This window comes from Lactuca sativa, chromosome 3, assembly GCF_002870075.4.
Source record: "Lactuca sativa cultivar Salinas chromosome 3, Lsat_Salinas_v11, whole genome shotgun sequence".
NCBI classification, from domain to species: domain Eukaryota; kingdom Viridiplantae; phylum Streptophyta; class Magnoliopsida; order Asterales; family Asteraceae; genus Lactuca; species Lactuca sativa.
Window position 1 is genome coordinate 300,827,102 of NC_056625.2, and position 13,441 is coordinate 300,840,542.

The 13,441-nt window shown below is 35.4% G+C and overlaps 1 protein-coding gene across 2 annotated transcripts; it reads left to right on the forward strand.

Moving 5' to 3' along the window:
* Positions 1 to 5,945: 5,945 nt before the first annotated feature.
* On the forward strand, positions 5,946 to 8,159 carry LOC111919021 (growth-regulating factor 9). Of its 2 annotated transcripts, XM_023914629.3 has the most exons (4): positions 5,955 to 6,144; positions 6,234 to 6,313; positions 6,759 to 7,104; positions 7,620 to 8,159. In XM_023914629.3, the coding sequence occupies exons 3-4, from the start codon at positions 6,759 to 6,761 to the stop codon at positions 7,973 to 7,975; spliced, it is 702 nt and encodes a 233-aa protein (XP_023770397.1). In that variant the 5' UTR covers positions 5,955 to 6,144; positions 6,234 to 6,313; the 3' UTR covers positions 7,976 to 8,159. The 2 variants fall into 2 exon arrangements, with proteins under 2 accessions (XP_052625562.1, XP_023770397.1); XM_052769602.1 differs by having other exon boundaries at positions 5,946 to 6,313; positions 7,674 to 8,159.
* Positions 8,160 to 13,441: the final 5,282 nt, after the last annotated feature.

Below are 13,441 nucleotides of genomic sequence, written 5' to 3' on the forward strand. Positions count from 1 at the left end.
CAAAGGTTTCTGAATTTTGCTTGATTAAATAGATATACCCATATCTACTATAATCATCGGTAAAAGTCACGTAGAAGCGATTCCCATCCTTCGTGGTTGATCTAAATGGTCCACATACATCGGTATGTATTAAGTCCAATAGACCCTCACCCCTTTCACACGTACTTGTGAAGGGTGACTTAGTCATCTTTCCTAGTAAACAAGACTCGCATGTGTCATCTTCCCTAAGGTCGAATGACTCCAACACTCCATCCTTTTGGAGTTGGGCTATGTGTTTCTTGTTGACATGTCCAAGACGACAATGCCACGAGGATGCTTTATCCATACTAGTGGAAGAATCTATGTTCAAAACATCATTTCCTAAGTTATCAACAATCATAACAGTTTCATAAATTCCATTACATGGTATAGCTTCAAAGTAAAAGACACCATTTAGATAAACCAAAATAGAACCATTCTCATTATTAAAAGAAAATCTAAAACCTTGTCTATATAAACCATGAAATGAAATGATGTTTCTAGCCATTTCTGGCGAATAGCAATAATTGTTCAAATCTAAACATAAATTATTCCTAAGCACTAAAGAATACACTCCAATCTTGGTCACAAGCGACGATCTTCTGTTCCCCATGATTAGATTGATTCTTCCTTGCTCCACATCCCTACTTCTTTTTAGTCCCTGCACATTAGAACAAATGTGGTAACCACAACCGGTATCAAGAACCCAAGAAATATCATGATTAGAATTGTTAGATTTAATTGTATATATACCTGCGAAAGATGGCTTGATCTTTCCTTCCTTGATGGCTTACAGGTTTTTCCGGGCAACTTCTCTTCCAATGTCCTATCTTGTGGCAGTGGTGGCACTCTGCCTCCTTCGGGTTAGGGCAGGGCTTAGCGAGATCAACTTTGGTCCCACTAGAAGAGGCACCATCTCGGGCTTTAACCTTGCGATAGTTCTTAGACGAATCCTTCCTCTTCTTTCCCTTTCCTTGACCAATAGCCAAGACAGGAGCAGCGTGTGGATTGGGAGTTGGTGTAACAGACTTGTCTTTGAAGTTGCTCTCAGCGACCCTCAAGAGACCTTGGAGTTTGCTTAGGGTGACCTCCTCTTTGTTCATGTGGTAGGTCATCCTAAACTAATTGTACATCGGAGGCAAAGAGTGAAGCACCATGTCGATCGCCAAGTCTTCCCCAAAGTCAACATTTAACTTGCGAAGGCGGTCGACATACCTTTGCATCTTTTGCAGGTGCACAGTAAGAGACTCTCCATGACCCATCTTAGCGGAAATCATGTTAGTGAAAATCTCATAACGCTCTTGTCTTGCGTTTTGGTGGTATCTCTCCAATAAGTCTTGATGCATCTCGTACGGGTACATGTCCTCGTAGGACTTTTGGAATTCGGAGTTCATGGTGGCTATCATGATGCAATGTACCTTCGTTGCATCTCGCTCATGAGTTTCAAAAGCGGTAATTTCAGCCGGAGTAGCAATTTCAGGGTTGATTTTCTCGAGCTTCTCATCGAGGACATACTCCTTATCCTCATAGCGAGCAATGGTGCGAATGTATCTTATCCATTCGCTAAAGTTCGTTCCATCGAAGGTGACCTTTTGGCAAAGGCTCATCAACGTGAAAGAACTAGCAGCAACGTTGTTTGCGTTCGACATCTACAAAAAGAAGAAAGGACAAAGATAGATTAGAATAAGAATCCCTAATTATCACCCAATAAGAAAAATTAGGGTTAGGATCCAACAATAACATTTACATATTAGAAAAGGGATGCCGTAATCTAACATGCAAATAAATTGAAGGTAAGTGAATGATGATTCACTAATTCTCCACCATAAAACCTAACTATTAGTCCTAAATGTATTGAGAATTCCTAGGATCGGATGAGATTCATTGAAACTATTCAATGGCATGTTTAAATCTCGATATGCCCCTCTTGTTTGTGATTGGGATACCGAGGATCACAAAGCGGGTGTGAATTACCATGCAAATTCACATGGTGCCTTCATTGTAACGATCACATATTCGATGTGCCGGTAAACCACACACGCTCCATCGAACTATGATAAACAATGAATCACCCTTTGCCACCTTTGCTTAGAACCAATTAGTGTGCCGGTAAACCACACACGCTCCACTAACTTCTTAGCAAGGGTGCAAAGTGTAATTTCATGGGATTGCATCAATTCACTTTTCCTAAAGTAACTAAGATTGGGAAATTTTAAAAATGTGTAGTTACTTTGTATTTCCTATTATACTTTTAATGAGAGGATGAGGTTGCCCTATCCTACCCGTTCGGCTAACGACCCTCCACCGATCAAGCAAGCGGTGGGTGTGAGTGTACACCCATTAAGCGTCATTTTATAAGCCGCAACCTTATACCCACCTTATAGATCGGCTTCGTGAATGAGGCCTACTAATGGTAAGACTAGCATTTTAATTATACATACATATATATATATATATATATATATATATATATATATATATATATATATATATATATATATATTAATCTTGTAATATTATATTAGTATAGGGTTGTATTTTAAACTTTTTAAAATCTAGGGTTTGAAATTTAAATTGTCTAAATTAAAACTTTTAATCACAAAATATAAATTTTAAAACTTGAGGACAAGTTTTAAACATTTAAAACATGGAGGATCAAATAACAAATAATTTTAATTAACAATTAATTTCCTAATTATCTATATTTGATTTATTCAAGATTTCTTTCAATATAATTACCAAAATAATCAAAATAATTAATTAATTATCATATAAGGAAATTAAATATTTTATTAGTTGATAAATATCTTTAATTAGATCAAGATTATAGTCATATATATCAAAAAATCGGATTAGGGTTTATCTAATATGATTAAGGTAAGTTTCCATAAGATAATCATGAAGAAATCCCGAATCTGGCCATTCCTGACGCTCGGACTCGCCGAGTGCACAAAGGGACTCGCCCGAGTCAAGCCAACTCGCCGAGTCCACTTTGGAACTCGCCGAGTCCATGACTCAGAAACACAAAAATCGAATTTTGCAGTTTAGATTCAGACAATTAAGCAACAATTTAATGAAAACCAAGCTAGGCTCTGATACCATTGATGGGTTTTAGCCATAAGAACTTTCCTATGTGCGCATGCAAAACCCTAATGCTTGGATCTAGGCTTTCTAATTAAACATGCTTTGAATCCAAGACTTCTAATGACTATTTAGGAATAAGAACAATGTTAAACAGATCTAGAATCATACCTTTGGATTCCTTGTTGATCTTGTTGTCTTGGAGCTTCTAGAGTCGCAAATGTCACTCCTCTAATGGCTTACAAACACCAAATAGCAAGGAGGATGATTTGGGAGAGAGGAGAGGGGAGGAAATCGGCCAGGGCTTCTCTACCTTAGGTGAAGTGCCGATTTCCTTATGCCATAGGGTCTATTTATACTTGTAGACTCCTTAAGGGTTACAACCTAAACCCTAATTGGATAATCTTCTCTTAAGGCTATCCAAATCCATTCCTTAGATAACTCTTGGACGATTTGAAGCAATCCTTAGCTTCTAGAATCCGTCCAATCCATATCTATATGAATTTACAGTGTAAAGTTTAGCTATCAAATAATTGACAGTTTATACCCTCTTATTTAATTAATCTCTTTAAGTCACCAAATTAATTCCAATTAATTCTATGACTTATATTAATCAAATAACAATATATTATTCTTTATATTATTCTCATAATATACTAATAATATTTACTCTCTCTTAATAAATCATCCTATCAAGTTGCTATGGTGAAGGCAACCCAAAAGGACCATGCACAACCGGGTCAAATACTTGCCTAATATAGTTGCAGCCTTAGACAGTATTCCAACAGAAGGTGTGGGTGAACCAAAAAATGTGGGTGATGAAAATGGGAAGCAGGTGTAGGTTCTTATATTAATAATAATATAAATAGATGAATACAAATAAATTAAATTAAAAAATAGTAAAGCGCAAAATAATATTTTTATGTTTGGGAGGGACCAAACATTTAACAAAAATGTATATTAGGAACCGTCCGAGTTAAAAAAAGAGTTAGAGACCTAACACGTAAGTTATCCCAAACCATAGGGACCATTCGTATAATTCATTCTAAAATTTCTATTGACATTTTTGGATGTTACAGAGGAGATGGTGGTTGGTGGTGATGGACAATCTAAAAAATAAATAAAATTGATTAAAAAAATATGAAAAGAAAATTAAAAGGACAAAATATGCATATTAAAAGAACTAACAACGTAGTTGTTAGATTTAACTAGGGGTGTTCAAAATCGAACATCAAATAATTTGGATATCCGAATTTTAAATATATGAAATTCCAGATACTAGATTTTGTAACCGAATCAGTATCCGGAATTTCAAATATCTAAAATTCGGGTATCCGAATTTTTAGATACAAATACAAATACTATAATCAGATATCCGAAATTAAATATATTTTGTCGCTAGCCGTGATAGTTAAGTTAAATAACCAATGTTAACCAATAAGTATTATCGTATCGAACGATTGATAATCTACGTGATAAAACTCAATTCAAACTAATGAAAACCGTTAAGCTTTAGTTCAAAACACAAAAAGCAACAGAGGTGGGGCTAATAACATCCAAGGCGGGTCACATGACCCACCTAAAATTTCAATTTTATTTACAGTTTATATGATAATTATTTAAGACCTACCTTGAAAAAAATTTAGGATCTACTTTCGAAGGCGTACCACATCAACACAACAAGTAAATACTTTTTAATATAGATTCTTATATAAAGTAAGTGATTTTAGCATTAGTAGTCATTAGTGTTAAGCAGAAAATGGTGTACATACAGGTTAGCATTTGTTTACAAACATTGAATGAATTGGTCTACTAGCAATATCAAGACCAAGTTTAAGTTGAAAAAAATTATATATTTAAAAAATAAGTTTTTTTTACCGATATAACCTCTCGGTTCAACCGACTTTTCACTAAACAAGACGTTTCTTCCTATTTAATGGAAATTGATGTTTTAAAGTTTTTGAATTGGTGGTCTGATCAGTATTTGGTTTAACCTTTTGAACTAATCGGTTCGGTTTTTTAAGATATACGATTTGACCCGATACAAGTAATATTGATTATTTTATTTTTATCGGTTTCTGTTAAGTAGGAAAGCATATTGTTTCTTGTTCTAGACTTGTCACTGAGAAGCAATTGATCATTAAGAATTAAGAAAAAAAACATTAGTAGCTTAAAGATCTATTAATTAAAACGCTCCACATCAAAATAAATATAATAGTATCAATTCAATAGAAATAGAATTAATATGGTTTAAATGAAAGAAAAAATATTGATATATTATGTGTCTCTTAATGTTCTTAATGTGTGTATAATGTTCTTAATGTGTGTATGATTTAGAAATGCATTGACAGAAAAGGTTCTAAAGTTGTGATATTAGGTATTTGTCATAGTAAAAATAAACGAAAATCTAACAATCAAATGAGAGGATCAAGAGCTCGTAATCTATAAATGGTAGACAACATAGTATAAAATAATAAAAATCATATTTTATGGATATTGGATATCCGAAATACCCGAAAATATATAAAACACTATCCGAATCCGTATCCAGCTCGAAAAACCAGATATCCAAATTTCAGATAATTTCAAGTCGCATTTTGGATTTTCTGAATCAGGTTTTCGGATTCATACATTTTTGAACGCCCTAGATTTAATAGTCTAAACCCCTCCAATGCAAGATCTACAAACCACATAGAAAAGCCATATATTTTAAAAAGTTGGACTAAAAGTGTACAATGGAGAGAGCTACAAGGACCAAACCTGTAATCTACTCATGCTACATTGAATTAAAGTAGACGCGCCAACTAAGAACATGATTCTCACGCGCGCGTGGGCATGCTATATGCCATTGTTGTTCCTGTTGAAGGCTGAAACTCTGCAACCAGCGTCAGCAAAGGCTCTGACAACCCCCTCTCTAATGGCAACATCCAATTGTCTGCAATCGCAATCTGTCCGTCCATCTTCTCATTTTTCTCACTTCGATGCTAATGATGAAGTGTTCTCCCAAGAACCCTATGTGAAACATGTTGCTAAAAGCTCATTCAGGTTCTTTCTTCCTCTACTTCACACTCAATTACTCAATTTCATCTGTTTTTTAGTAATTTACATACTTTTTTCACCACTTTGTGCATAAGGTTGGTTCCGCTAAGGATAAGTCATCGTGGATTGAGTTCTCTCTTGGGATTGACGCTGGTTCTTCACAACCATTGACCAGGTTTTCCATTCCGTTCGATTCTACTTCTACAATTTAGTTTTTGAACTCTCGATCGGAATTTCAGTTGGAATTTTGGATTGGTTGTGTGTTTTTGTAAGATTCTACGCTTTTTAATGCTTACACTCCTCTCTCCTCTCTCCAATTTTGGATTTTGTATTGAAATCTTGAACTACAGCTTGGAATTTCATTTCATGTGGGGTTTTAGTTAGATGGCGTATTTTTCTATAAAGTTTATGCTTTGTTTGGCTGCTTGTACTTGTGATTCTTTGTTCAATTTTGATTTTCCATAATGAAAATTGAGGCAGAGTTTAAGTCTGTTCTTTAGATTTTGCTTTCACTATATTGAGGTTCTGTTCAAATGTTTTTGTGGGTTCTACTTTCATTTCTTTCTATAATATTGTAATATGAAGAAATGAAAGTAATAAATCCATTATTTTTTTAATAGATGGATCTAGAACCAGGGAGGTGTAGAAGAACCGATGGGAAAAAATGGAGGTGCCGACTAGCGGTGCTTCCTGATCAGAAATACTGTGAGCGCCACATACACAGAGGCTGCTTACGTTCAAGAAAGCCTGTGGAAGATCATATGTCAAAATCAACCGCTAAAATTACCGTTTCGCCCCTGAAATCCACCATTAATCTTACAAAAAGTGATGCTAGAAAGGATAAAAGTGTTTGTATCAAGAATCGTAATAATAGCTTCAAAATCAAGAAAAGGAGTAGGGAAGATGATGCTCGGGTGCCTCTTGAATTTAGCTTCTCCCCGAAAAGTGTTCTTCAAAATGATAATGGTATGTATGCCTTGAAACTGTTTACTCTACTACTCTTATGAATTGTGAAAATCATAAATGACTAAAATGCCCCTATGATGACAAAGGGGACAAATGTAGGGAGTAAACGTTTTAGGTCTTTCTGTTTGACTCGTTATAAATAAAATATAACACTAGATTCAGTCTTTATCAATAATAATATGAAACAATGACACCAATTAGCATCTTTTCTGTTAGAGGGCAGTTTGGGAATTTCTCACACTGCATCCTATTGATTTACTCAAATATTTTTAAACTTAGTTTATCCGGTTGTCACTTGGGTAATTTTAGACTGTTATCTTATTTAAATTGAACAAACTCTTTGGATACGAGTAAATGACCATTTTACCCATTTCTCTATAACTGATACCATTAAGAAGTGACTCTTAACTTCACAAACTATAACAAATCGAAATTATATATCACTGTTTTATTCGAGATAAATATTGATACAAATACAATTATATTTAATCACAAAGACACTTTCTTTTTTGTAGCTCAACATTCTGGCAACTCAAGAAACAATCATAATAACCATAATCTTGTTGTAGTACCTGAATCTGCAAGATGTAGAAGAACAGATGGGAAAAACTGGAGGTGCACCAAAATTACACTCCAGGGGCAAAAATACTGTGCACAACACATGCATCGTGGGGTTAAAAAGGTCCAAAATTACCAAAATTCCAACACCAGTCTTTCGTTTTCTGTTGGGGCAAGTTATGTACAAAAGGGTAGTTCTGGAAATCAATCAAATGAGTCTAGCGATAGTGATGATGATGATGATGATGATGGACGTGATCCAAATGGTGCAACTAACAGCAGTAGTAGTGATGCCACCACAATCTCTATGTAATGACTTTGTAACTCTGTGTTTGTAGTGTTTTAAGTTGTCTTTGTATCGAACCCTTTTGTGGGTTTTCAATAATTTGGTCAAATGTTGGACAAAAATGTGTATGTTTCTAGTTTGTTAACTGAATTGGACGTTTGACCTTTGTGTTTCAACTAGTGTTGTTTTGTATTAAGGTCATTTTGCTATTCTTTTTTTTTTCTTTTGTAGAAAATGGAATCATAATAGAAATCTATCTCGTTTCAGATTTTTGGTTAAGAATTTCATGTGTCCAACTTAATTAAGGTGACAAAATAAACAAGTTGAAAAAATTATGTTATCAAATCGGCCCTTTTGATTTATAGATACTCTTTTCTATTATTCACATATAACTCGAACGCATATTTTCTATACACATTTAAGAAAATAAAGTTAGGAAAAAAATAACTTTTGTTTTTAGGCCGGAGGGAGTGGTGTCACCGAAACCGCACTCCCTCAACCGCCACATAAGCGTCACGTCATTTTTTACCACACAAGTGTTGTTTCTTGCCACACCAAGGGAGTGATGTCACACTTTTATTTTCTATTTTTTTTAGCTATTTTAATTAAAACTTATTTTTTAATAAAAAAACATATTTTTTTATTACTTGAAAATTATAAAAAAGAACATTACATTAAAAATTCGAAAAACATTACACTGCAAAAAAAAAAAAAAAAAAAAAAAAAAAAAAAAAAAAAAAAAAAAAACACATGGCATTAAAATAATTCTAAAAACTTAAAAAACACAAATAAAATAAGTAAAGCAAACTACATAAAATCGTTATTTGAGAACTCGTCTTCTGAGTCATCCGATGGATAGAAATTAAGGTTAATGTTTTGAACCCCGTAAATGTGTTCCACCAAGTCATTGCGAAGATTGTGAAATGCTTCAGTGCAACGTATCTCTACTCTCCTGTTCATATACTCTTCGCCACCAATTTTTATTGGTTGTGTCTCTGGTATGGTTTCTTCCTCGTCAAACGCACATATCGCTCTTCCTTCGTCTTCAATAATCATGTTATGCAATATGAGACATGTATACATGATTTCTTGAAGTTTTTCCTCGCCTAAATGAACTGTTGGTTTTTTCAGTATGAGCCACCGTTTCTTCAGAGCTCCAAAAGCATGCTCAACATCCTTCCTAGCTCTTTCTTGAACTCTCTTGAATTTTTTTCGTCTAGAACCATGTGGACACGTAAACGACTTAACAAACACAACATATTCAGGATAGATTCCATCGACCAGATAATAATCATACTTATATGGCATTCCACACACTTCAAAAGAAGAATCTGGTACGGATCCATCGTAAATGTTGTTAAATATAGGTGAACGATTAAGAACGTTAATGTCGTTAATCGAACCAGGAGAACCAAAAAAAGCATGTCAAATCCACAAATCTTGTGATGCAACTGCTTCAAGTATGACCGTTGGGTGACCATGATCACCTCGGGTAAATTGCCCATGATATGACGTAGGGCAATTTTCCCATGCCCAATGGAGACAATCTAAGCTTTCTATCATTCCAGGAAACCCATGCACACTAGCATGATGAGCTTGCAATTGCAAGATGTCATTACGTGTAGGCTTACGTAAATATTTTGGACCATAAAACTGAATCACAGTTTGGCAGAAAAAGTGGAGACTGTCTCGTGCGATCCTAGCAGAGTAGCAGACATCCTAAAACTTTCGTCTAACGCATCAGGCGGAATGTCATATGCTAACTGACGAAGTGCGGCCATGCATTTTTGTAAGGGAGTGAAACCGGGAGTACTTCTAGCATCGTAGCGTTGTTGAGAAAAATTGTACTCCCTCGTTACATCTTCAACTATACGTTCGTATAAACCTTTGAACATTCTGAAGCGCCTACAAAAATAATACCCTTGATAAATGGCATTCTCTTGAAAATAGTCTTGCACCAAACGTTGGTTGGCTTCTTCACGATTTCTGTAAATATATATTCGTGTTCTCCGTTGAGAACTTGCAGCTGCGTTATTGCATAAAGCATCGTATGTTTGTTCCGCCATTTGAGCACACGCAACAGCGGCATCAAAAATAGTTTGAAATTCTTCAGAAGATGAAGAAGATGACATTATTTGAAAGAGACTGATGATTTTTTTAAAAAAAGATTGAGAGAGAAGAGGTTGTATTATTGTTAAAAACAAATGAAGTGTATATGTATATATAGGAAAGAAATGCAAAAGGAACAAAAAAAAACCGCAAAAGCATTCAACAGTCAAATATTACACCAACCAATCACGTGACGTGGTACTCTCCAGCCGCAGTGCGGCCAAAACCGCACAAGATCGCAGTCTGGGGGCGGTGTGCACGGTCCAGGTGGCACAAACCGCGGTCCCAGACCGCGGCCACACCCTCTAGCCTTATTTGTAGTTTCCATGTAACTGGATCATGAACTAAAATATATTAAATGTAGCCATATGCAAGTACGTTGCGCGGATATTAATTGTGTAACTGGATCATGAACTAAAATATATTAAAAGTAGCCATATGTAACTAGATCATGAACTAAAATATATTAATTGTGTGGTAAAGATATTGTTGAAAATAACTAAATTGCAATATAGATTTTTCAGTAGGCTACTGCTTGGAGTTTTTTTAATATTATTTTTCAAATAGATAAGATCTAATCACACATAACATAACCATGTAAAAAGAACTTGTTCATTTGGCCAACCTACGATAACATGATAACCGAGTTGAGTCCATTTGCAAAGCCTAAGAGATTTAAGTTAATTTTAGTACTATAAGAGCTTCTTCAACCACAAATGGTAATTTGTATAGACCTTCTTTTCTGCCTTTATATTTGGTATTAAAAACAAGCCAACACAAAAATGGTGTTATATTTGAAAGTTTGTTGGAATGAAAATGACATTTAAAATGGTATTTCAAAGGTCCATTGGAATTGGCATAAAGCTCAAGCGGAGTTTGTAGAAATTGTGATATTTTGGAACTGATACGTACTGGTTAATTGCATTTTAAAATTTTATATTTATAATATCTATAATTTTATTTAGGGATAATGTCATAAAAACCCTCAAGTTTGCAAGATTTTATCGGATTTGCCCAAAGTTTGATTTTATGTCTGTTTTTGCCTCAAACTTGAATTAAATTGTTCGTTTCTACCATTTAACCAGTTTCCCTTCAATTAATCGATAACCACCTGCTTAGTTGGAACATACGTGGCATTTAATGTCGTTTGGGAGAAAACCCCAGATTCGTTAGGGAGGTGAAACTGTCGCATCCTCCCTCTATATCACGATCACTTTTCACCTTTTTGCATGTCGTCGATTGAAATTTTGTATACAGAGAAAAACTTTACAAAAGAGGGTTTTCTTGGAGAATATTAGAGCAAAATTGCTCTACAAAAGGTAAGGTTTTTACAGATCATGATCTTTTTGTGTTTACACTCAACATTTCTTGCAATGGGTTCTTAAACTTATTGTGTTTATACAGGAGGGTGTAATGGCTTCATCGGACGAAGGGTACACCGACCCCTTTGCTGGAATTCGTGAGCCATTTCTGGCTTGAATGAAATGGAGTGTGAGCTCCATGACATTTACATGGACCACAAACCAGAGGAAGAATTTGTGACCTCACTTGATAAATGTAAGGATATCTTCCTAAATGTTCTATTAAGCGATGAAAACCTATGAAATTCTAGTATGGCGGATGAAATCAAAGCACAATTGTACCATGCTACTGATTAGCAGAGTGATGAAGATGAAGAGGAGTTATTGAAAAACAAATATAGTATTCATGGCCCAACTATTAGGTGAGACAAGATGGTACCAAAGCTTGGTAACATCTTTGAATCCCATGCACAGCTGAAGTTTTGTGTCACAAATTATGCAGTGTCACATGGTTATAGAATATACTTTGAAAATGTGATAGTAAAAGAAATACAGCTAGATGTAGCAAAAGAAAGGAGGAGAGTAAATGCCTTTTCATACTTTATGCTACGTGGATGTACACAGAAATATATTTTCGGATCAAAGCTATGAATGATAACCATAAATGTTCTAGATGGTTTAAGTTTGGATCCATTGTTTCCCATGAATGGATTAGAAGATATTATGTGACTGAAATTGCAAAGAAGCCAAAGATGAAACTTAGGGAAGTGATTGATGGCATCAGACAAAGGTATAGGTGTGTGGTATAGGACAAGTTAAAAAGGCAAAGAAATGGGCCAAAGATCTGATATATTGTAAACTCACTAAGAATTATGCAAGGATATGGGATTATGCCCTTGAATTGTTAAGATCAAACCCAGGGTCCACATGTCAAGTTGGTATAACAAACCAATCCAAATGGAAAGAATTATTTTCATAGGTTTAACATTTGTTTCAAAGCATTAATTATTAGCTGGAAAAGAGGGTGAAGGAGAGTAATTGGGCTTGATGGGTGCTTTCTAAAGAGGCGGGTGAAGGGTGAAGTGCTAACAACCATTAGTAGAGATGCCAAAAAAAATTGTCTCAGGTTATCAGGGGTTCGTGAGACTGATATACCATAAACATCTGAAACATCTAAAAGTTATGAGCGAAAACTTTCATTTTTGATTTAAGTAAAAACAGTATTCCAAAACATTGTTAATACATCCCAATAGAATAAATATGTCAAACATCATCAAAATCAGAGTATGTACCATAAACAGAGTACATATGTTGTGTGCAATGCAGTCAACCCGAGCTCTTCCCCTTGGAACCGGAAGTACCTGAAGCACAAACTAAAAATCGTAAGCACAAATCCTAGTGATTTCCCCAAAGTACCACATACCAAACATACAATAAACATATATTGGGCCCCGCCCAACATCTGGCCCCGCTCGGTAATAGATAGGGCCCCGCTCAGCATACACGTAACATATATCAGTTAATCACATACACATGCAATAATCACAATGATACATAGCATACAAATGGTCATCGAGCCCTAGCCCGATAAGCATATAAACACACAATACATGCAAGAGTCGCACAGACAGCTAGCATACTAACATAACATAAACATGGGCTAGCATTGGTGCCTTTGACCCGCTAAACCCAGTGAGGAAAACTCACATCGAAAGCTGAATGATAGCTGAATATGTCCTGGCTCCAAAAATCAGCTCTATCCAACCCCTAAACAGAAACAATTCCTTAGATACAACTCAAAACACCTCAACACCCCTTAAAGGTCAAACTTGGCCAGAGACAAAAGTCCAAAGGCAAGGTCAACGACCCATGTTGACCCAACACACCGTGTTTCCATTTAACCACGCCGTGTTTTCCCTTTATTGCTACAGGTGGAAAAATCCCATCCAACATGCTGTGTTTCCTTGAAAACACGTCGTGTTTACTCGACCCCTAACAACTTAATATATTAAGTCGTTTCCTTCGACACCAAGAGTTCGCAATCTCATATCTGAACTCAATAGAGACTTATAAGGGTAAAGTT

Coding starts and splice junctions, on each gene's coding strand:
- LOC111919021 (XM_023914629.3), top strand. CDS start 6,759: ATGGATCTAGAACCAGGGAGGTGTAGAAGAACCGATGGGAAAAAATGG. Junction 7,105..7,619: donor TGTTCTTCAAAATGATAATG/GTATGTATGCCT, acceptor TCTTTTTTGTAG/CTCAACATTCTGGCAACTCA.